The sequence below is a fragment of the Pungitius pungitius genome, chromosome 3, assembly GCF_949316345.1.
Source record: "Pungitius pungitius chromosome 3, fPunPun2.1, whole genome shotgun sequence".
Lineage (NCBI taxonomy): Eukaryota > Metazoa > Chordata > Actinopteri > Perciformes > Gasterosteidae > Pungitius > Pungitius pungitius.
The window spans coordinates 11320161-11345009 of record NC_084902.1 but is presented as its reverse complement, the minus strand read 5'-3'; the positions used below and the strand labels follow the sequence as shown (position 1 = coordinate 11345009).

Genomic DNA, 24849 nt, shown 5'->3' with positions numbered 1-24849 from the left:
ATTATACATGCAGACATCCTGGGGGATTGAATGGAATTAAAAGCACTTTAAAGTAATTACTCGGGTTGTACAATTGAAGCGTAGCTGCAGTATTTTCTGAACCAAGGGTTGAAGAGTCCTTGAAATGAACACCCCACTGACTTTTTGCTTTCAAGTAACAGGAGTTCAGCAAGTTTTTCCAATTTCTTATGCAAGAAAGGACGGGGCTTAATCCAAATCGGTGTACATTTTACACTGATTTGCCAGAGTAATGCACAAATGATGCAAGATTCATGGTGCATCCAGTCTTTAACATTTACGGATTTTAGTGAAACTATTGCATTAATCAACAAGACATTTGATGCAGATAACCATGTCCTCAGGATGAATGGTGATTACTTATTATTTTTTCATATAGTGCCACCGGGTCACCCGGTTCTGTGCAAAACTTTACTTTATCAACAAATACCTGGAAAGCTAATGACGTTGAGCTATACTGTGCTGACTAACTAAGACGGGGAACACGGTGAACGTACCCCTAGCTTAACAGCGACTTAACTCACACTCTAGAAACGGAAATGATCACTTTCTCAAACAGATGTTTTGGAGGCAAATCACAAAGTGTTGGTAAGATATTCTGTGTGCGCAAATGTTGCGCCGCCGTGTTTCTGACCGTTCCTTATTGGTCAGTCCCGCCAGGCATCCCGACCATTGAGAGCCGCGAGGAAATGGTCAGCGAGGGGAACGAGACGGAGCTCACCTGCACAGCCATGGGCAGCAAGCCAGCCGCCTCCGTCAGATGGATGAAAAAGGAGGAGGAACTGGCAGGTCAGTAGAAAAACAGCCTCCCTCACTTTAGCTCACGCGCTACAGGCCCGTCCACTTCCCTGCATGTCGCGCTCGGGCTGCAGGGGTTTCGTCCGTGAACAAAAATGTAGTTCTCTCAAACATGAATGTGTGTTGTACTGATTATTTTTCTTTGGCACATGTGGGGAGAGTACCACAGGAAATAATCATGGCCGGCATATACTACTTTCCCTTCTTTTTTGACCATGTATAAAATCCACTCACCAGAGTCCCGGCTGCTGGCTCAGCATGAAATGATCAATGCATACATAAAAAAAACAACTGAAAGAGTTGCTATCCTGTCTCCTTTAATGTTACACATACATTTCAAAGATTTTGTTTTAATAGCTGTTTTCAGCGATAGCATTTCCATTTAGGAGAGGCTTACCTTGTATTGTTTAATTTATGACAACCCCGAATCTTCACTAGTTATTTTAAACCTGGTAGAGATGGTTATGAACTCATATCTGCACAATTCATCTTCATTCCGCTGCCTGCGGTCGGCTGTGGGCTGTTGCAGGGAGGAGTATATGATATTGGGTGGTGAAAATTCCTCATTACCTCTCAGTTATGATTAGGGGCCATCAATAATTCATTTCATACTTATTGTACAGCGATGGAGGATATTCATTTTAGTCATATCGTATTTACACAGAGTCTATTTCTCTCGGCTTGTCAAATTATATATGTATTAGAATGGAGAGGATTCATTTGGCTTGTTGAGAGATGAAATATTTAGACAAGAGCGAATCTGAAGCTAAATGCCATCTGTGCCTCCAGTGTTCCCTACAGGAGTCAAAGTCAATTTCTGTTTATGAGTTGTCGAGTGTTGTGTAGGGGGGAGGGACCGACAACAGGATGGTTAGATCAGCAAAATGCCAATGACATGCTGAGCGAGGCTAATCCATAGTGGCAGTGGATACATAAAGAGAGCTTGACAGTCGTGTCCTCCTGTAGCCTCACAAAATACAAATCACTACTCATTATGGACGAGCTAAACAATTCATCAGCTGGAGGACACAGTGAGATTAAAAAGCACATCACCCTGGTTTTTAAAGAATCCGTGAGCGCGTTTGTCTCGCGTCGGCGTGCAGACAAGACAGCTGTAATGGCGAGAAAGAAATCTAGCGGCGGATTTAAACCCACTTTCAAATTAGCCAAATTGGTTTTGTAACCATGTATCATGCTGGCAGGTAGGGGGCTGATGGGCTTCGCCCTGAGAGAGACTCCGAACACAAGGCGGCAAAATGCTCGTTAGCATAAATGACAGCTGCAATATTATTGAAATGTAGTGAAAGCCCGGTTCTTGGCTGCTGCTGCTGCTCGAGTACACAAGGAGATTTGTTAGAGTAGATGTTGTAAAATTGCATGGTGAGATTTGATCAGAATTTAGAAAAGTTAGGTAGGTCTTCTATTTCTTTTAATGCAGTTAGAACTGTCAAGCTTTCCTCTATTAAACGCACCCTGCCATTTCAAGGTTAGTCGTGAGTGATTTTGAAATATTAGAAACGATGTGTATTCAGTAGACAATGAATGAATAAAATGAAAGTATATCAATTATTTTATATTATTTTAAGTATCCCTCTTCACTTACAATCCTGCCCTTTAATCCATCAAATGATCCACAACCTGGCGACCCTTGATGTTATTAATTAATGTATGTATCTGTAAGTGATTAATAAATCACTCAACAACATTAGGAAACACGGTACCATATAATTTATAGTTTTTGTGTGACTGGTTTATCACAAATTCAATTGTCTAATCGCACAATTGTTGTCCCGTCCGAGAAGAGGCTACGCTTGATTGCGCTGCGACAGAACAGCGGCTGATGCTCACAAGAGCGTTTGATTTGACATCTCGCTGCAACACTCGAATCTCCTTTGCATTCAGATTCGAGTCCTTCCACGACGTGATCTGCAGTTGTTTTCCTCACCGGGGCTCGGATGAGGCTGATAATTGACAAGCGTTGTTTGGCCTGTTCAACGATAATGGCTTCATGAATCTGATCTTCAAAAGACGACTCGGGTCTTTCAGAATATTTTTTAGAAAGTCTATTTCATATTGAAATTTGCCCATCCCTCTACCCCATTACGTTTTGCCCAACATAATGAGAATGTACAGCCTCTTCATGCAGACAACGTAGTACAAGGCAGGTTTGTGCTAATTTCTCTCTAAGGTCTCTTTGTGACTTCATGTTTTTTGCACACGAGATGGAACAAAGTTATTGTGAAATGAGTTAAAGGACACTGGATTCATAAAGAACAGAGTAGATGTCAATTATTTAACAAGACAGTATCTTTGAACTAGACAGCTTCATAAAACTACCATTACCATTATAATTTCGACAGAACGAAGCCTGTCAGTCAAGTAGAAAGCCGTACAGGTTTTACATGATCAACAGTGAGGCCGCTCTCACAACTACACGATCATGTGAGCCTTTCCCTCTCCCCAACCCAGCAGACGCCGACACGCGTACTGCTGTGCAACTTTTTCACCTCGTGCACACAGCAAGGGCGCATGTAACACAGTTGAGTAACAGTTAACGTAAGCAAGTAATGAGCAATGGATTCCCAGACTTATTGCATATTGATTGAAGGTTTTAGCAGTGTAACCATACATACAATCGACTAGTTTTCAGGATGTGCTCTCTGCCCATATTTTAGTAATGCTGCACTGCAATGTGTACGAGACAATTCTTGTGACTGTGTGAGAGGATAATGACTCCTCATCACACCCCTCCAATTTATACTCTGCTTCACCAAATTATTTGGCGCAGGTGCGCTTGGAAACGCCCCCATCGAGCTGACAAATGTGACCTAGTGCTGCGCTTTCGTCTTTGTGATTGCATGAGGACAATGGAGCTCTTATTGTGAAATGTGTGTCGTAATTTGGCGGGGAACAAGATGTCTTTGTTGCGGGAGCGTGGCCGCTGACCACTTCACTCCACACTGACTAAAGATGGTTGGGATGGGATTAACTCATTTGTTGTGTGTCACGTATACACTTGCAGAACTTTTTGGAGTGAAGACACATCACTCAGAAGTAGGCTGTAGTCACAGCAAACCTAGAGTACATTACATCTTCTATACACTATAATATCTGTCTAAAGTCCTTTGGGTGTTTTAAAGTTTTTAAAAATGGATGATACCATCTGATTGATTCTGCAGCTAAATAGCAAGATAAACAGAGTTTCTGCATACTCATCACACTGTCGCTGACTTTATGCTACTTGCTCTTATCTAAAAGTCTGTTTTTCAACGCAGTCGGCAGAGTGTTTTGAATGCACCCTGTGTGCATTTGCTGCCTGTACTTTTATTTGGATGTAGGCAGGTCTCGGGTGGGTTGGTGTGTGTTGCATGGGGTTAATTTCCATCAAGAGGCCACATGTGTGTGTGCTGATGATCATCCACTGTGGAACAACAGTGCTCTGCCCTCCCAGAGTCCAGCCGGGCTCCCCTGTGACAAGGCTGAAATGGAAGTGTGCTGCAGGTCAGAGTGGGGCTGTAATTATTTTCTCACTTCATTAAGTGCGAGTAAACCATCACACTCAGCAATGCAGCTAATGTAATGCCCCTGTGGCATTGTAATGCTCTCTAAATGAATGCCCTTCTGACAGCCTCGAGCGTAGTGGGCAGCATATTACTGTAGGGTTAGCCCCAACAATGCTCTACCCTCAAGCTGCAGGGGCATTCATTAGCAGGCTTATATGACCCGGCAACTCCTCGTTGCTCTCATCAGAATTGAAGTCCATGGGCCCTTCTGAATCCTCCAGAGTCTTGTTTGGGCTCAGCATCACTAGATCATAAATTAAATGTAAATACCATTTTGAAAGCCCTCCTATTTGACAGTTAGTTTGCCCGTGATTGCTATTTGGTCTTTATGGTCACCTCAGGTCGGTGAATCTGCGGGATTTGAGATTATTGTTTGAGCTGTCCCCACCTCCCTCTGGTGCATGTGATGTTTTTCTAGGTGAAACCACAATTGAGGAGACGTATGACCGGATGTTCACCGTCACCAGCCGTGTCAGATTTTCTGTCACCAAAGAGGATGATGGAGTGCCAGTGGACTGCATCATTGACCACCCAGCTGTAAAGGACCTCCTGGCTCAAAGACACTTGGACGTGCTATGTGAGTGACCTTAATATGTAGCACTCAAGAAGTCAAGAACAACACACACACACACACGCACACACCTTGGTGGGCTTCAATCCTTTTTGGTATAATAGGGCCGTTTAAATGAACAATGAATGAATAATTCGAAAGGTGTCACACAAACTGACAATAACACAATTGTTTTAACAACACACGGAGACTAGTTCAGATTTAGAATTCTTTGAAAGCTGCATATTTCGCAGCTAAAATCTAAACAGCCAACAAGCTACACAGACGGGGTCCACAAGCACAGAGAGAAACTCAAGAATTGGTAATCGAATTTATGAGCTAAAAGAAATGAGTGACTCAAAGCCAGCGCCACATGCTCGTAAGAAGCATCGGACCAGGTGTAGGTGTTTAGCTGGACTCGTTCGAATCATGGAAGTACAGTGCTGCAGTGAGGCACAGCTTGCTTCACCAGTGGGCCACTTCCTGCAAAACACGGCTCCCCAGCAGGTGGCAATTTCGAAACCACTGGTGTCCTGTGAGCGTCTCACTGCCTTCATAAGGGTCCTGTCTCTCCTACACCCTGCTGGCCCATTGGATACAGTCCCCACAATGGACAAAAATATGTTGTTTGTCAAATTATGTTTAGGTGTTCTTTAAATGGTCCATTGATTGAAAAGCTAATAGATGCTGCCTCACACTGCTAAACATCAAAGAAAGGTTAAGGCACCCTTTTGTTGTCTGTGTAGAATATTAATTTTTGTTTTTGAGTAGAATACTGTTTTGTCTGACCTTTCGAGGAGAAGAAAAGCTTGACTGAAAAATGCTTGACATTTTGGTAATCGTAGCCTGGCATTGATAAGAAGAAGAAAAAAGTTAGCTTGAGCTGATATGATAAGCATTTCATCACCTCTATGACTTTAACTTTTGCTTTGGGGGCACATTTGAAGAAACGTCGGTTTTCTTTAAACTCGTGACACTGGAGTATGGTAAATGCTTTCTTTTCAGATAAACCAGAAGTGAAGATTGTGGTGGCATATCCTAACGGTTTAACCAGAGAGGGTGACAATCTGGATTTGACATGTATCGCGGAAGGAAAACCCCAGTGAGTATTCACACTGATTGACGCACGTCAACACTCCAGGTTACATACTTTCGGCTTTTTAACCTTCATATTTCATTGTACCATTTAAATGCTACCGGTTGTTTGCATGCCGTATGAAGCTCATCATTTGACAGGGCCTTCCCGCTGGCCCTTCCCCAGACAACCTCAGATTTGACCTTTATTTGAGATCTCCGGCAAGCGCAGCCGGCGCCTGAGTGATGTGAGTGGTATTTGTGCTCTCCAGTCCCCACCACATCGACTGGCTGAGAGTGGACGAGGACATGCCGCCTCACGCCGTGGTCACCGGCTCTGATCTGTACATGGAGAACCTCAACAAGTCCTACAACGGCACCTACCGCTGCGTGGCGTCCAATGCTGTGGGAGAGGCTTACGACGACTACGTACTCTATGTATACGGTGAGTATTGGGCTTAATTTCACCCAATGTTAAATTCAGTATGTATGGTCACATAGCAGAGTCACGAGGCCCCAAAAACCCCATTGAACAAATACGATATACATTTGCATGTTAGAGGAGCTGGTCGGCTGTTTGTTTACTTACTTTTATGGTGTTAGTTACAAAGCCGGACTTGTTGTTTCCCCCCATTTCCTGTATCCATGCTAGGCTATTTGGCTGCTGTCTGCAGCTTTATTTATATCAACAGGCAGACATGGTGCCACAAACAAAAAAATAAGGGATTGAATCGCTGGGTCAAAATCACACACATAATCTAAAATATTTGGAACTTTTTTGCAAACAACTTCACTATTTAAAGGAACACCAAGAACGGTTGCAAATGACTCCCCATGGGAGAGCAGCAGGAGGTAACTTTTTGAAGTCTGGAAATCATTTACAAATCGTGCAACGCGTTGTCAGTGAGGCACACACTCCTTGGACCTTTATTTCCTATTTTTGGTGGCTGGCAGGGGGTGATGAGGGTCAGGGGAAAATAAATATGCAGCAGGTGCAGCCATTGTTGGGAAGCATTTTTCCTTGGAGCGTTGCTCCCTGCTGTTCAGAAGAGCATTTTTTATTTCGCTCCCAAGTTTCAATTTATTTCTGACTATGCGCCAAGAACATTGCCTGGCAGTGACCATACCCACACCGGGCATAAACTGTGATACTCTCACCACTAGTATATACATATCATATTTGGTTATATCCCGCTCAACTGATTGCAGGTTAATTATTGGTTTATTTGGCTGTTTTTCCATTGAGCTGAATATCACATCTGTCTATGTATTTATCTGTCTATCTCTCTATAGCCCTTTTGATCACATCAAACCCACACTACACAAAATGGTCCCTCGAATGTGTTTTATTGTTGCTTCACTTGAGCATGACTGCATGTTTGTGCTGAGTATGACACTCAACAGCTGCTCAAGCAGTTTTCTGTGCACATTTACTACTGTCCATTTTCCCTGCTTGATCAGAAACAGAATATTTTATTATTATTATTTCCAATGATTAATTATATTAAAATGTTTGGCATGTTATCCCATCACGGGGGGGATTTACTTCACCGGCTCGAACGGTTCGTCGTCCATTAGCTGGTTTTATGCCAATACTTGTATTGTATTGAATTGTAGTTACCTTTTGGTTTTGCTGGTAGTTTGATCCAGGCGCGAGGACTGTGTTTAGAGAAGAATGACCACAGATAAATGTTATTCAAATCAAACGGTGGATCTGCATGTACACCTGTCGCACATTGGAAAGAAACGTGACTGCTCTGTCGTGGTTCGAAACATCCAGGCGATGCTCGGCTGCATAAGCATGTCAGGTGATTTACCACACATGCTAAGAGCAAAGCTGCTGCTGAAAACGGCTCATTGTGGATGTTGTGGAGGGAACCGGTTGCAGGTTTCAGAATGGTGATATAGGTTTGATCGATATTCAGTCTCCTTGTTTGGGTTTTGTTGACAGCCATGAACGATGTATTGAAATGACAGCAATGCAACTTTGCAACTGGCAAATGTTTACGGCAGTTGCTGAAATATGTGCAACTGGGAAATAAATGCATTTGTGATGGTTTTCCCATGTCACCACCAGCAGTTAATAAGATTTGAATTGACAGTTTTGACTACTTAATCTTTACACTAAGAAACTCACCTCGTGATTGGTGTAGAAAGGTGTTGTAGCAGAAAGAATAACTACGAATCGATGTCTTATAAACCTATAATTTATCATAAGACCTCCCATCAGAATCTCCACTCTACAAAGCATTCAGAAAATAACAAGAAAACAACCTTTCCCTTTGTTAAGATATTCTGAATGGCAAAAAGTAACACGCAGTAATGGAACATAAACTGCTGTTCAAACCATCACATGTCTGCTGTTCATGTGTTTGTTTCACCAGCTGAAATGTGGGACTTTGTCACAGTGACAGGTTCCCCGTGACTCTCACAACTCTGCCGCCCAATGGTTATTCATCATTGTGCTTTGCCAGGCAGATGATGGCATCTGCTTGTTCCCAATGGGCCCATAATGATCACTAACAAACAAAAGGACAGCATATGCCGGCAAATAGCTCACTCAAGGCAGACTTATTCAAGCTACCCTGACTGAATTCCTAATTGTTGTGTCAAGATTCCTTTGACACTGAGATTTACCGCACATTCTCGGATAAAAAAAAAAAATGTATGTTGTTCTCAAACACAACAAAATTGTGACGGTTCTCACCGAAGGGGCTTTGTGTATTTAAGAGCTCATAAAGGACGTCTGTTGACTGCTGTTAAATTTGTGTCTTGTTTTCTTCATGCTGCATCCCTTGAACTTGTATAAATTAATAATAATCAATTTAAGGGCAAATGCTCTCTGGGACGGAATAAAAAACAATTATCCTTACCATCCATATTAGGTTTGCTATCAGAGTTAGCGCCTTTGGCTATGACGAGTCTTCAATTAGAAACGTGCTATCCACATATTTTGCCCGTTTCTATTAAACATAATTTCTCTGGTGAATAAGCGCGATGACTCCAGCTCGCTGTAATGAGACACAAGAGATTGGTAAAACATGCTCATAGCCGCATATAATCATATGTGACTGCCAAACCTCTTTTCTGGAGAATTTAATGCAAGACAGAATTATTTTGTGGTGCATGTGAGGGTTTGTTGCGCCAGACGAATCATGCTTGCTACATTGATTTAATCGGTATGTGCTCCTGTATTGTATCTAAGCATGAGAAACTTTTTTTTCCTCCAACTTCTCAGCAGCAAGGCTGAATAGCTTTATTGTAATGAGATGTTTTGTTTTTTATCATTTTGCTTTAGAGCATTATCGATAGAGCCGGGCTGAATTGTCCGTACATTTTCTTTCATCCTGCCGCCACTTTGCACCGCTGCTAGGCCTTCGAGCTCATCCTATTTCAAAATGACTAATGACCTTTCACTGTGTGACAGCCCGGACAGGTGTGAGGCCGATGTAAATCCACGTCAAATCAAATCCCATTGTGCTGTGCGTATTGAAAAAGGCCAGTCGAAAGGCTGAGAAAGAGGCCTGTCATGCGATTCCCCACGTGGGTGTGTCTGCGGTAGGCTGTGAATTGTGCCCTCCGGCCGGTGTGTGGTACAGGACAGAGCTGACCAGAGAGAGAGAGGGAGAGAGAGAGAGAGAGAGAGAGAGAGGCCTGTCTTTGTCAGAGGTGACCTGGTGCCATATCTCACATATATTGCCCCTTTGGCAGCAGAATAGTACGGCTTTTACCCCTGCAGTTTAGCACACAGTTGAATTTCTGAACTACACTTTTTATATAGACAAGAAGTCAAAGATTCACAGGTCTCTGGAAATTCGTGCTTTATCGGGGTTTCGACATAACATGAGCAGACAGGGCTCGTGGGTCTCCTTGTCCTTATGAAAGGCTGTTGTGAAACTGTCCTTGTGAATCACACTGGTTTCACAAAATGTGCAACAAAATGAGGAACGACATGCAACACATTAACTTGTAGATTTTCCTAGTTCAAACAACCCTCTTAAATACATTGCTCCCTTGTTTTAAAGAAAACCTCTATTAAACTTCATAGAACAGAAACTTTCGAGCAAGATAGGCAGGTTTAAGCAAGCATAGATAAACAATTTCTCCAACATTGTTTCACTTTACTGTTAAATTTTCTCATATCAAATTCCTCACTGATACAAATGCTCCCTGAAAATATGGCCTCCGCAAAATACTCTCATATATCAGTCCTCATAATGCTGAGCCCAGAGTCAGCCAGCCTGGAAATTGCCCATGGAGAATTCTTGTTCGCCTGGATATTATATGTGCCACATCCTATCCCGGCCTTTGTGAAGACCCTCATCCCTGAATGGCCAATTTCCCTCTTCCAGACACTGACATTTCAGCTATCAGACTGCCTTCGGTCACAGGGAAAGAAATCTAACCCCCCCCCCCCCCCTCTTCAAATATTGTCAGAGCAGAATCTCTGCCTGATACCCTAATACCCCCCCCCCCCCACACACACACACACACACACACACACATACAGCGGCAACATTATGCTGTCCTTGATGTTTTATCATTAGCTCGGGAGTGTGTGGTCCCCCACTGTCGTCTTTTGATGGAGTGCAGACAGTGAAGGCATAAAGACAACCAGCCAATTTCCCCTGCTGCGACTCTCCCACAGCACGGGGTTGTGCTATCTTTCCCCTGCACCAGAGCCAGGCATATATTCCCTTGATGAGGAAGCTTTCAGGCCTCCTTAGTACCGTAGAATACCTGAATTGCCCTGCATTTTGTCTTTCTCATTATTTTGTTTGGGGGTTCTTGACAGGCCTAATCAGTACAGTGTGGGACGGAGGATGCTGCTCGGGGGCTCTGCTCTGCTCTGCTGCAGCGGGAGACCACCTGAGTGGCTTAATTTGCTATTTGACTTAATTATTGTAGGCGACCGTGGAAAATAGCAGTACCGTTCCATGATTGCCTGGTATTATTATTCATAATTAATTAGACAATGCTTCAAAAAAAAGATACACAGTACCTTACCGCAACAGAAGATATTACAACCACATGACAGGGAATCAGTAGTGTATGCAGCCAGACTATAACATGCACGGTCCTGTGCATGGCAGTGACGGCCTCTGGGTCACTCGGTCCACCACTTTCAGAGATGATAGGCTAAGGAGCCTCCTCCTTTCTCCTCTTGCATCACGCAGAGCTGTGCTTTAGTGGTGAAATGTCCCAACCATCGGATGTGCTGGCACAACATTGTACACAGTCCATGTAAATAGAATAATTCGCACATCAACGCCCTCCGCTGAAACTGTGTTTCCCACTAATTAGTCAAAGTTAGCGTTGTGACAATGAGAAGCCGCGTACCTGCAAAACATCCTTGTGAGCATGTTAGCGTGATAACGTTAGCATTTTAGTTCAAAGCACCGCTGTGCAAGGCTCCCTTTCTCTTTAGAAATGACTCACTACAGAGGCTAACCGTGTGCATGCTATAACTTATTTTTTTTGTAGTACAGCCTCTCATTTTCAATGACCTTTGTCTATTATGACCTTTATTTCTTATACATGTTCTTTATTTTATTTTTTTTACTCTTTTCATCTAGATGCTCCCACTACTATCCCCACACCCACCACCAACCCAGTCAACACGCAAGGTACTGTATGCCCCCACTGCTGCCCCTCTCAGCAATCTCATGTGTGCGCGTGCGTGTGCGTGTGCGTGTGTGTGTGTGTGTGTGTGTTAGTGTGCAGGGGGCTTGAATGCACCTACGATCAGATGACCAAGGAGAGAAAGAACGAGGTCTTGTACCCCAGGCCACGACGGTGGATGGCCAGTTTTCATCAGATAGTGCAGCTGATAGGTGACATTGAGGACGAGCAGTGCGGGGCTGTCGGAGACACCTGTCATAGCCCCCTCCCGCCCCGCGTTTGATGTGCGCAAAAAACGTAGCGACTCTGCTTTGCTGTTCTGTTATCTTATCGGCATCAGCAGTTATATCTCAACCGGCCCATCCGTCATATTATAAAGCTCTTTACATCTCCCCTACAAATGCCTGTCTCATCTAGTCTTTGCAAAGCCGAAAAAACATCAATAACTATTTTCTCGAAAATTGTATGGAATGAACGTAAGTTCATTTGGGGTTTTCTTCCTCACATGCAATACTTTGATTAAGCTCTCTGTATTTTAACATTACCCATTTAACTATTATTTGAAAAGCACCGCTAAGGCTCAACAGATGGCGAGGCAACCTCGGGAGTTGACATTTAAATATGCCAGCATGTGACATTTCAATACAAAAAACTATCCTTAAAGAATAGATCTGTTTATCAATAGCTGCTTTAGAGATATGGCAATTTTGGCCCTTTTGTCATGACCACTCAGCATTTCATTCATGCTTAAAATCTGGAGTGGCAGTAGGCAGATAATAAGTTTGAAACGCAGTGTGAGACTGCATCAAAAGCTCCACTCTTCTAATGTGTCGGATTTCAGAAATTATTCCTTTGTACATTTGTTTGATCAAATAATTGCTTTTTGAATCATTTGTTTGTGCATTTGTTTTGTATTGCTTTTTCTTTTTAAATAGGGTCAATATTAACATAAATGTTACTCTTTGTAATCATATTTCTATGGACTCCTGGTTTAAATATGTCTGTTCCCTATGAGCTATTCTTCATTTAATGACCGCCTCGTGTTTATAATTCCTATTTTCATTTTAGAAAATCTCTCAAATAAAGTTATCAGCAGTATTTAAGGGATCAAGCTCCGTGGATACAGCTTAATTTCAGCTCCTTGACTCTCGGTGGGTGTGGCTTAGTCAAATGGGAAGTGGCTTTTGCCAAAGTGTGCATCACACTGCATTTTCTCCCCTAATCGCTTCTCCTCTGAGTTACACTCATGCAGCCATCTCAGTGTTTTCTGCTGTAACATTCCGGTAATTTCCGAAAGACAGACTTGAAAGAGGATTCACAGTGATTTATGCAGTACATCCTGCATGGGAGGATGTAATTGAGCTTTCCTGCAGTTCACTACTCTTCTAAATACCCCGTTTCAGGGGAAATGGGAAGCTGGCTTGCTGGAGATTTCTTTTCACTACCTTAAATAGCGAAACAGCACGTTATGGAATGATTTCTTATTCGTTCATTATGACCAGTGTGAACTTGCACAGCTATCGCCACCACCAGCTGTGATTTTCTGTTGTAATCAGGGGCCAGTGAACTGATATTTGTATCATGATTTTAAAGGTCAAATAAGTACATTTTTTGATGCAAAAATGAGAGTTTGAGCTCATGGTAAAACTGGTAAAACTAATAAAATATTAATTTTGTGTGTTTGGAAAGTGATTTTAACAATAAATCCCACATTCCATTTGGAAGCAAGAATAACATAAACAATCATCTAATACATGACATTACATTGTCATCCTTCTTTAATCTAAGGTTATATTTATTGTATGCTTATGTTATTCTTTACATTTTGAATTTGACCCGTGTATCCGTTGTTGTTTGGAACACGTTTAGATTTTGTTCATATTGTATGTGGTCATTGGGGGCAAGATTAGTATCTATGACGGCAGCTAATGGGAAATGTACAAATTAACAACAAATAAACACACTGCAGATTACATTTATTTCTTGATCTGATGTGCTGTACTTTGATAGCTTCATGTAGATCTGAGAATTTTACTGTGTACTTTAACTGGGATTAACTTTGAATGAATATACTGAGTTTTCAAGTTGCTGTCATTCCCTGAACCATATAAACAGCAGGTAGACTTTATTTGTTCTGAAAGATTTTATGTATATTGTTAGCCCACCGCATCCCCGCTTTGTTGTTCATAATAGATGGATTTAATTTCCAAAAGGCTATGATTTCCCTTGCTGGATTTCTTCTCTTTTTCCTCTTGCCGTTGCCTTGCAAACCCAAGCATCAGTTCAAGGCCTTAATATGGTTTTGTGCAGCGGGGGATGTTAAAGCACAAAATATCACAGTTGTTTGTTACTATTCTGTTTCATGTTCAGAAGGTTTCAAAAGGGTTCATATTGTCAGGTCTTTCAGTGTCTCAAAAAAGATGCAAAGAGCGGGTGTATTATTTGTGTGCTAGTGTGTGTGTGTGGGTGTGTGTGTGTGTGTGGAGGAGTGGGGGTTGTAAACCTCATGGAAGAGATAAGTGAGTAGTATCCAGAGAAGTACTAATTTCATGTGTTTGAAAGTTTTCAGACCTTTTTTTATGTATATATGTCTGTCATTGCATATATACATTTAGACAAAAGGCTTTTAGTTATATTTGTGACCTTTTTGCTTACCTAAATACTTGATTTGGGTAATAGAGAGATGTACTCAAGGAAGTTTGGGGAGTACACGGTATATATATATTAATGCAGCAGACTTCTTTCTCTCACTTGAGTGGATACGTTCTGTGTTGAGTTCTGCATCTTGCAACTTGTGGGTTCTCTCCGGACGCTCCGGCCTCCTCCCACAGTCCAAAGACATGCAGGTTAGGTTAACTGGTGGCTCTAAAATCGCCCGTAGGTTTGTAAACGTGAGAGTGAATATTTGTCAGTCCCTGTGTCCGCCCTGCCATTGACTGGCGACGCGGTCCAGGGCATCCCCCCCGCCCCCCCGTCTCTCGCTCGGTGCTAGCTGGGATTGACTCCAGCCACCCGCGACCCGCTAAGGATAAGCGGTGTGGAAGATGGTTGACATTATCCTACCGCAGCGACTCTCTGTTGAGGGCAGCATGAAGCCTTAGCAGGAGAAGAGCAGAGCAAGACGCAGGGCTCACAAGAAAACGTGTTGTTTCTAGACCTCCAAAGGTTATAAAGGCAGAGCAGAAGGAGAACAATTACATGATAGTACATCAAAGAATATCTCCATACAGTACTTTTGCTTGAGTAGATTCGGTGGCACCACGATGGGCGACTTGAGAAAGAATGAAATTGTACTCCGCAAGTTCATTGTCAGGTGGCTGTGTTTCCTGCGGAGGAAGAGGGTTGAATTTACCCAGAATCCCCAGTTCTGAAGGAATATAGAGAGTCTGTGGCGATAATGCTCCAGCTCGTCAGATGCTCAGAGATGATCCAAGGCAGGGACATGATATCCCGGTCTAAGCCTTCACTAACCCCCTTCTCGCCCGTCTCGTCGAGAGGAGCCAGAGGAAAGACACGAAACAAGGAATTATGTGGAAGACTTGATTAAAAAGACCCTATGTTTCTGCAGATCTGAAGTCCAGGGTAAGTCGTCTTTTTTTTTTGTTGCATACTACAGTAGTATCTCCGCTCTGATTATCCAAAAGTGATATCAAATCTAAACATCACGCAGCTTCGGGGTCAGCAGCCTTGTGCTTTAAGGGTACGAGTTGGAGCTTTCAAAAAAGGGCTTTGTAAGCAAACATGAGACCACACATGAACCTGAGGTCGGGCTCTATGGACTCCATCCTTAACACTTGGTAATACTACAAACCATAAAATAGTGTTTTATTGCTTGCTTGGCTGAGCCGTCGGGGATTTGTATTCAACACGCGGCGTGTGATGTGCTGCCAACACATCACATGTAGCCGAGTTTCCACTGCTGTTCAGGGTTGGGATTCAAGCCTCAAAACTCCACGTTTGCCTTCGACAGAAACTGTTATGAGTGGATTTAGTATTCGCCATAATGAGCCATTAAACATTTACTGGCGTTGTTTTAACTCTCGCATGTATAATTTCTCTTAGAAGTATTCCTTGGAAAAATGAAAGAATGATTTAGAAATGCTAATTACTTTTCCCGCCCTCACATTTGTTTACTGTGATTCCCTGTTGAAATTGTGTTGTTTTTTTTCTGACCTCAGGTTTTTCTCTCTTTCCTTTAAACAGTTATTAAAGTAAGAAAATGCTATAATGGTTCATTTTAATTGTTCTCCAGAGAATAGGTTAGTAATGCCGAACCACCCTGAAGGAAAATGAGTGTTTCACTGCAGTGGTATTGTTTTTTCATTGGACAGTAGTAAATGATTACGAGAGCTCTACTTGGCACTTGAGGGTTCGGAGATTGAATGTTGTGTACCAATGAACTCGCACCATGTCCTCATTTTAGGGCTGATAAGGTGTTCTTTTGTGGCACGCTACGTGTCGGCAACTTTGGGAAGAGAGCAAGCCATTTCCATCATTTTTACTTTTTCCCTCGCCTTGAAAACGCGTCGAAGGGGGGAATGTGAAGTGGAGAAGAGAGCTTTTGTGCCGAGATCTTTGCCAATCTCAAAAGATACAATAAACTCCCATCAGAGGAGTCCAAGTTCGCTTTAACAATTTTCATTCATTTGCCGTTTTATTAGATGTAGTCAGACCTTCACTTGTATTTCACCCCCTCCGTTAAATGTCACAGCTGTTCTTCCACATCTTTAAATTGATCCTTTGGGTTATTACAAAGAACGCAGAGAATCTATTTAGTGAGCGAGTCACATTGGAATTCAACTGAAGACAATATTGTTCTCCATTGATGGTCTGCTTCAACAGCAATGCCACACATTATTGCTGGAGATTGCCGTTTTTCGCTCATCTAATTAAATTCCATTTCCTCTTTAGAGCAGCAACCCATACAAAATCCACGGGTGTTAGCAGTTCAATGCTGCAAAATAGCCATTGACTGTCCCCAAGTTGATTCGGCGGCATTGCCCAATTGTCCTGCCACTGTACAGGAAAAGGTTACCGTGTGAGTCTATTCAGCGCAACTGACGGCTTTGCTCTTTCCATGCAAGAGAGTCATTGTTTCAATTATACCCATGTAATTACGTCTATAAATTGTTATGTGTTTGTGGGTTTGGGCAAGCGCATGTGTATGTGTGCATGGTTGCATGTGTTGTCTGTGTGTGTGAGACACGCCTCGTTATGTGAACAGAAAACTATTAAGAGAAAAAAAGATTGGAAAAATCAAATTATATTCAGTGTTATCAGCCCTGGTGACAAGCTTTGCAGCTTTGACAGATGGTCTGATAGGATGCTGACCAAAGCGGCAATTAGTCATTTCAATGCAGAGACGGAAAGGTGTGCCTGTAAAGCATGTGTTACTGGGAGTTCTGCAGAGCAGATTTCACAGTCGCACTGACACGGGCATCAGTTGCTTGTAAATCCTCTTTATTCCCCCATAAATCCCCACGGCTGTGCACATCCTGTCAGGACGCCGGTGTGGGCATGTCAGCACTCTCCCATCGTGAGCGAAGCTGTGCCGGCGGTATGGGCAGCAGCCGCATTACGGACTTAATCAAATTCTACTTATTTGAAGTGTGCGATCACAAAGGCTGCTGTAATAACACTGGCTGTCATTTGCAGCTATATTTATGTTGTTCTAATATACATATATAGATATATACAAGCACTGGGTTGTATTCCGATATTAAACAAGGTTGACATGGGGGGAACCACACACTTAATCCTGGGATCATTTGAATTCTGGATGACAAACCGATCCACACTAGAAGATTAGTGATGCAATGACACTAGTTCTTGTTGAGGTCAGGGATCTGGTCTGGTAGCCTTCAGATCAACGCTCCGGAAGTCCAAAAAACACAACAACTCTGTTACACAAATGCATTAATTGGATGCAAGTTCATGAAGTGAAGTTGCAGAAGTTCCAAATATGCTGAGCACTTGGAGGTGCACAGTCAAACCAAACGTGAACTCTGTGCAGTTGTTGGTGTGATGGTATCGTAGGTTGATCCCATTATTTTGGCCACCTAGAGAGCAGAATAAGATCTGGCAGCAGCATAAAAGGGAAAGCCTTGCACTGTATGACCCCTTAAGTGCGGGACTCAGAGGTGACAGACGGTGGCTGCAGTAAAGTGGGTCACTCAATAATCGTAAGGGGGTTCCTCATGTCCACGACGCTAAACCACAGGTGGTCCCAATGGTTCAGTGCATGGGGGACAAATTCCACAAGCGCTATGAAGAATCATCTCGTAATTCAACGTATTCTTTTATGAAAATTGTTGATAAAGCTTTTTTATACCAACCATTGTTTATTTCACTTTTTACACAATTTCCAAATGAATGTGTTGCATCTTGAGTCCTTTTGAGGTTTGGGTTAAGATAACCGGGGAAATGCCATTTTGTAACCACAAAAAGGGCTAATTATAATGTAAGCTAGATTTGATACATTTCAAAGAAATGGTCAAAATTGATGCAGCAAAAGCTAAGATATTGTAATGCGATTTAATTTTAGTCCTGAATTTGAACCAACTCCAAAAAGATACAATCCAAAAAGATCATACATTTCCTATTATACTTTAAATTGCGTATTTAAAAAAAAACCTGCCTGGTGAAAGCACCCATATTTTAATCTCTTTGTTATTAAATGCTTTCTGTTAAAGAAGTTGGAAAATTGATATAAATGTAATGACCATTTCAGAGAAAATCTTGTTTGAGATGCTCAGAATATCTTGTACAAGTGTACAAGTCGTACACCCTTAATGATTATTACATTTTAGGTTTAAAATCTGGTGACAATGTCGTTTTGACCATTGTATTGCATGATGTAACATGTCTCATGATCGCCGTACCGTGTCATGCACGCTGCAGCAACTCCACAAAATGAGTGAAAATGAACACAACGGCAACAATTTATATTGAATTTGAAGACATGTTTTTGCGGCCGTCCCCTGTGATGAATATAGAGCCGACACACAGTGTGCAGTGCTTAATGCCGGCAACATGATATGCAACCTACCGTGGCAGTTGATACTGCGGGTGTTATGGGATTTTTTAGTTTGACATTTTTGTGAAAGGGTCTAGGTGCTTACCCCTGAGCGAATTCTTCCGCCTGTTAATAAAAATCTTCGGCATTGTGCGGGGGCGGCGGGGACCCTGCATGTTTCTTTGCGGATGTGTCAAAAGGAAGACAGCGGGGAACAAGGTGAGGGCAGGGAAAGAGTGCGTGGTGTGTGTGTGTGTGTGTGTGTGTGTGTGTGTGTGTGTGTGTGTGTGTGTGTGTGTGTGTGCGTGGGGTTGATAGGAATGAGCACAGGCCATTCTGTGGTGAATGTTCATTAGCATGGAGCACGGGCCGTTTCCTCTCAACAGGGAATGAGCTGTGCTATCTGACATCACCGACCCAGTAAACAAACGGCGCCTCGCGCGCGTCCCTGCTTCACTCAGCCGGACGCACAGACGAGCCCATTTTAAGTGGGCGCTCAACTGAAGCAAAACTTTTCGCAGTAATTAGCTAATGCACTTCCAAATCGTCCTTGCGCTGAGCTGAATGCAACTTGAAAAACGCTTTCGGTATTTATTTATTTATTTTCGGGGTTGTATGCCAATTGTCTCAGACCCCGTCGGCTCAACTTATTACGCCCTCACAGTGTCGAGAAATTCCGCTCCCCTCGCTCGTCTTTTATCAAAATAATTCAAGTTCAGAGCGTGGCTAGTGAGATTGATGGAAAATTGAGCTGCTCTCTCATGCAGCAAAGAACAGTGCAGCCATTCCCTCGCCTGCCACTCCTCCATCAGTCCAAATGTGCACCGATATAGACTATTGATAAATGCCTCTGAACTATTCTGAGACTGGAAATTTAAAGGCTTCAAATTTTGCCTTGTTCTACTGTGGTGCACGGATAAATCTGGCTAAATGCTAGACAGTGATACTCTCTGACACCTGAGGCAGCCACGTATTTCTCTGCACGGGGACACCGGGCGCCAATTTATCTCCAGACTCGTGTCTATTTCTGATGATTGAGCTCTGTAACTTCCAGAAATGGCCTCTTAAATCACAATGAATTTTACAGTGTGTGAACTCTCGATGAAATTGCACACGGTGTCTACTGTTTCATGGTGAAATAACTGTCTTAAAACATTTTTCTAAATCGCTCAGTCAAGGGGCTCGAGCAGTCACTTCAGCTTTTTGAAGCACCAAAAAAGCGTTCATTCGAAGAGAGCCTGGATCAACAGTATAGCATCACAAAGATATAGTTTCGTAACATCAAGAGCCACCAGACTTTATTTAAAAAAAAATGTTGTTTTGTTTGTTAAAGCAATTTTTGGGCAAATACTGTGAGCCCATTCTCTGTCATGCCTGGGCTTTGCTGTTGAATCAGTTGGACCAATGATATGTGTTGATTAGTGCACTTGTGTTCGGTTCTGTTAGAGCCATGCTAGCCGCTTCCCGTCGCCACGCTAAGCCGACCGATGCCTTTAGCTCCGTATTTGACGTACAGTCACAAGACTGGTAATGATAGTCAAAATTTAAAAAATCCCAGAAATTTTTTGAAGAATTACTCGCAGGTAAACGAACAGTCAATCATTAATCGGTCATTTTAATTGGTCATCCAAGTAATTTTTCTAAACAGTGTTTTGTCTGAGGCTTGGTCTTGCTAACTGGTATTTGAGAGAAAACAAACCATTTTGGTTTAGCAGCGTTTAAATGATTTAATGGTCCACAGCCTCCAGTGTGGTCCACGTGTGTGTGAAGGTGTTAGTGACTATCTGAGGCTGAGACTGTTTTACTGATCATGAAAATATTTCTGGTTATTGTCCCGGTTTCAGACCCCAGAGCCGGCGAGGGGGCGCCTCAGAAAATTGACCATGCTGTCATCGGAGGAGTGGTTGCCGTGGTGATGTTTGCCATCCTCTGTGCACTCATTGTTCTTGGTCGATACTTTGCCAGACACAAAGGTAAGGCAACGGCAGAGCAATCACACTCGATCGCCAACAAATCTGTGCTATTGGAGTGCTTTTCTATTGTTCTCGCGAAAAGAGTCCAATGCAGCGGGGACTGAAGTGCACATGACGGGAGGCGGAAGGAGGTGACGGGCCTAATTTGTCTGTGCTTGTCCGTACATTTGCGCAGGAACTTACTTTACGCATGAAGCCAAAGGGGCGGACGATGCTGCCGACGCAGACACGGCTATCATCAACGCGGAAGGCGGACACAACAACACGGACGAGAAGAAGGAGTACTATATCTAAACTGTGCAGGCTAGGAGAGAAAGGTGGGGATACTGGTGTGTGCTGTAGGAGGATTATGTCTAACTCTGATTGGTTACGCAAAGGCTTAGGGGCAGGGAGAGCAAGATTTTAAAGAGGAAGATAAGAAAGTGGAAAGTTGGACGGGCATGGCCAAGTGGTAAGAAGAGGCATTGCTGAGTCTGCTGTCTGACGCTTCCTGGACGGCTGGGGGCTCTTCTGTACAGTTCAATTATTTTACAGACAATTTTGTGCCTTGTTCTATTTCTTTTCTTTATTTTATGTTGGTTTTTTTCCCTCCTTCCCATGCTTGTTGGATTGGATGTGTTTTTTTTTCCTCAATGTAATCCATCTGATCCATTGTTGCATTTGGCTTTCAGACATTAAATAAGCCTGGTGTTTGTCCGTGTGTGCTGCAGCCAGCTTTTAGCTCATGTACCAAGACCTGAGTAGCCAGCCGTTACACGTTTCTTTTTACTGAATCACAGTATCAACACACTTCTCCCCGCTGGGTCAAAGTCCTGCGCTAATCAAGGTTCAGTTTGGACATTTTTCATCACAGATTTCCTTCATCCTCCCTTTCGAGGTCAGGCTCACTGTGTTGATTACCAATGTAACAGTTGTGAGTAATCATACTCATCATAGAACGTGTTTGTTCCTGAATTCGGAGTGCCGTTAAGTATCATTTCACAGCAAAACCACCAAGTACAACTGGTCACTCATTGGTCCCAGGAGAACATCTCACAAATAGTAGATGTGAGGTCAGTTTAGTATTTGTTTAGGGTATTGTGGAGTACAGTCAGATGTCCTCACACCTATAATGTGACATGATATACAGTTTGTATAGAAAAAATCGGAACCACTTATTCCATTTATTCCAAGTCTGTATCCAGGTTTTTTTTTCTGCTGGTTAAGAGGAAAGCAGTAAATCGACATTGTCAGATAACATTTACCATCATCTCTTTTGTTTTTGTTGTCAGCTTAGAAATACTCAAAGCAATATTTTGACAATATGGAACATCCCAGGCTTTGAGCTATGGTTATGAAATCTCTCCTCTACTTCTATTTAATTAGTAAGAAAGGGAATTTCCCAAAACTACTCCTTTAAAAACAGAAAACCTTTCCAGAGTGAATTTATTAGGTTACATTTTGTCAGACTTATATGCGTCTTACAGTGACACTTTAATTTGACTTTATATTTAGATTACATGTAATGACATAAACCTGGTAGTACTTCCTGTAAAACAGTGACTGTCCAAGCTGCGTACATCATAAATGATCATTCAACTGTATTTGTGTGGTATGGGAACAGCCTGCTGTGTGTGTTAAACATGAAATTCTTCACATTTTTATTCCACCCACACGGTCAACCCTGGACCAAATAAATGTATTATACAGTGAACGTTACTTTTTTTTTTTCTTTCTATCTAATAATACATCCGGAAATGTTTTAAGGTCATTGATTTATCTATTTATTTCAAGTTTCTTTTTAATTCTTATTTTGTTATTGAGATTGAACTCTGTTGAAGGGAAGAGCGATTGTTACACTTTCAGTGGCAAAGCTTCATTCGCTTCAGTGGTGTTGAAGGTATCAATATATGTCCACACAAATACACATTGGAAGCGAGGCTGAAAAAATACATCTTTTCCCTGATTATTTCCTGGCTTAGAAAACCTTGCGAGATATACTGTACTATTTTTTGCCCTTGTGCATGTTTGAGTATAAAGAAATTGAATCACTGCAAACATGAATCAGCTATATTTCCTTGCTGTCTCTATTAACATTTTACCTTTGGGCTGTCTTTGAGAACTTGCAGGGGGCTCCCTCCCTCACAAGTTACCGTCAAGCTTAAGATTTGGTTTGGGTGAAGATCGTTTTATTACCGTCATCCTGCAGGCTCAAACCTTCACATGCAAACCGCCTACTTCTGCAAATTTATTTTTTTCCGCCCAACAACGCAAATCGGATTGAGACGCAGTGTATCACAGCTAAAAAAAAGTAAAAACCTGCCTGGTAATAAGTGAGAGATATCATTGTATTTCCTGAATACGATGAAAACATGTGTAAATGTACTATGAAAAAGGATAACCACTGCCTTAAACCCACCTCTTGATACTTATCATTGAAAGGACTGAAGGACTTAATTTAGTGCCTTCTTTAAATTTGAGGCATATGGTTAGTAGCTTACGGTATCCTCATATACACCCTTACCGTATATCTTGTATATAGCTGCTCTTTCTAACTTACAGGTCCAATACTCATCCAGGTTGTCTTTATTCAAGCACCGTAGACTTGCATCACGATTACGGCTACGACGATCCTAAAAGCTGGAAAAAGTTTCTAAAAAACATTTCCTTGGTAATCAAGGACATGTTTGGCAGCTTCCACTGATTAGAAAAGTGTAGGCCAGGAGGTAGTAATTATTGTCTTGATTTCTGATCAGAAATGGGTTGTTATTAATTTCCCCACTTGAATTAATTTGTTATTTATTTTGGAGAGCAAGTAATATATGAGAGGAACACACTACAAATAGCTATAAGAAGCTACAATACAAGTATATTTTAGTTTAGTGTCATGGAAACAGTTATGTGCATGGCATTTTATTTTGAGATTTGATATTTATCTTAAATGGTTATAAAGTCACTGCTGCTTTTACTTGAGGAACGTAAAGAAAATGGCATCATTCTAATCCAATATGATTTGTGATATGATTTGTTAAAATAGTGAATATCTAGTGTGTTTATTTTCACTCTCTCAGGTTCACGAGTGTCAATAGTTGTTTTTTGCATCTCAGGTAGAATGCAAATTAAAGCCCCCCAAGTATATGATGTAGTACCACAGCTATTCAAACAGTGAAGAAATCACAAGATGTACATGTTTCTTTTCTCATTTGTAAATTTTTTTGTGTTCTTAATATGGTGCACTGCTACAGTAAACGTTAAATATTATTTTGCATTACCTAGTTCACAAAGAAAGAAAACTAGATTTGTTAAGGAGACAAAAATTCTGTACAGTCAGTGTCAAAAAAGTCACATTAAATGTCTTCTTCTTCTTCCACCTTGACACTTTGCTCATACAGTATCGGTTATTTGGTAAATATAGAAAGTGACCACAGACAGTCAATAAAGCACCTGGTTGCACTCGGTCGATTCATGCACAAAGTACATTTGGATATCTTTGATATCTTGTATTTACTGTGACATGGAGGTCCACGAATGATCTATATCATGTAGGGTATTTGGATGAAACTCGTGGTCAAATCCTGGCTGGTAGGAATAGGGGTGAGGGGTGGGGGAGGTTGGTGGTCGTATTACCCCACAAATGGTTGTTTTGTGGTTAAACCTTACATTTCTCTCTGTACCAAGGTGACATTCTTTTTTCTTTCGTGTAGTAAGGAGGATGTTTCTCATGTGGCCATGCATACTTTGTATTTGTTCACACCAACATTTTTACAAAAGAAAAAAAAAATAAGAAGAGTTCTTGTCTTAATAAAAAACGATATCAATGTTTAAAGTGTTGTGCTTTTGTGACTTGACCCAAAAACATGTTTTTACTTTAAAGTCATGCTCAGAGAAACAGGCGGCATAATTTATTAACTTGTATTTGTCGTCAAAATTCCCTGCAATGTGCTGAATATATTAGCCGGCAGGAATTTGATCACTTCATCTCGGGATGCTGATACTCGTGAAACTCCCGAAGGGAAAAACTTGGAAAAAAAAGAAAGAAAAAAAAAATCAATATCAATGTAAATTTGATGTGACTGAAGACTGACACCGACAGGCTCGGGGCCCTGTTAAGCTTCCAGCTGAACACATGGATGTTGGTGATTTGACAAATTGACATGTATTTTGAGGAACAAGACCTAGTTCATAACCATAAGCAATTCTGTCATCATAATTACATCAATTCCACCATTTCCCATTGCTTTAAGTGATCCATCCCTG

The 24849-nt window shown here is 41.9% G+C and overlaps 1 protein-coding gene across 3 annotated transcripts in view; it reads left to right on the top strand.

Moving 5' to 3' along the window:
• Positions 1–24418, top strand: part of cadm1b (cell adhesion molecule 1b) — a 111174-nt gene extending 86756 nt beyond the window's left edge. For 2 of the 3 annotated variants that reach the window (XM_062561198.1, XM_037464321.2), the window contains 7 exons: positions 670–807; positions 4798–4956; positions 5935–6031; positions 6276–6448; positions 11580–11630; positions 20485–20613; positions 20789–24418. In XM_062561198.1, the coding sequence (XP_062417182.1) occupies positions 670–807; positions 4798–4956; positions 5935–6031; positions 6276–6448; positions 11580–11630; positions 20485–20613; positions 20789–20907 (866 nt within the window). In that variant the 3' untranslated portion in view covers positions 20908–24418. The remainder of the gene's footprint in view (positions 1–669; positions 808–4797; positions 4957–5934; positions 6032–6275; positions 6449–11579; positions 11631–20484; positions 20614–20788) is intronic. The other variant, XM_037464330.2, reaches the window with a different exon arrangement.
• Positions 24419–24849: the final 431 nt, after the last annotated feature.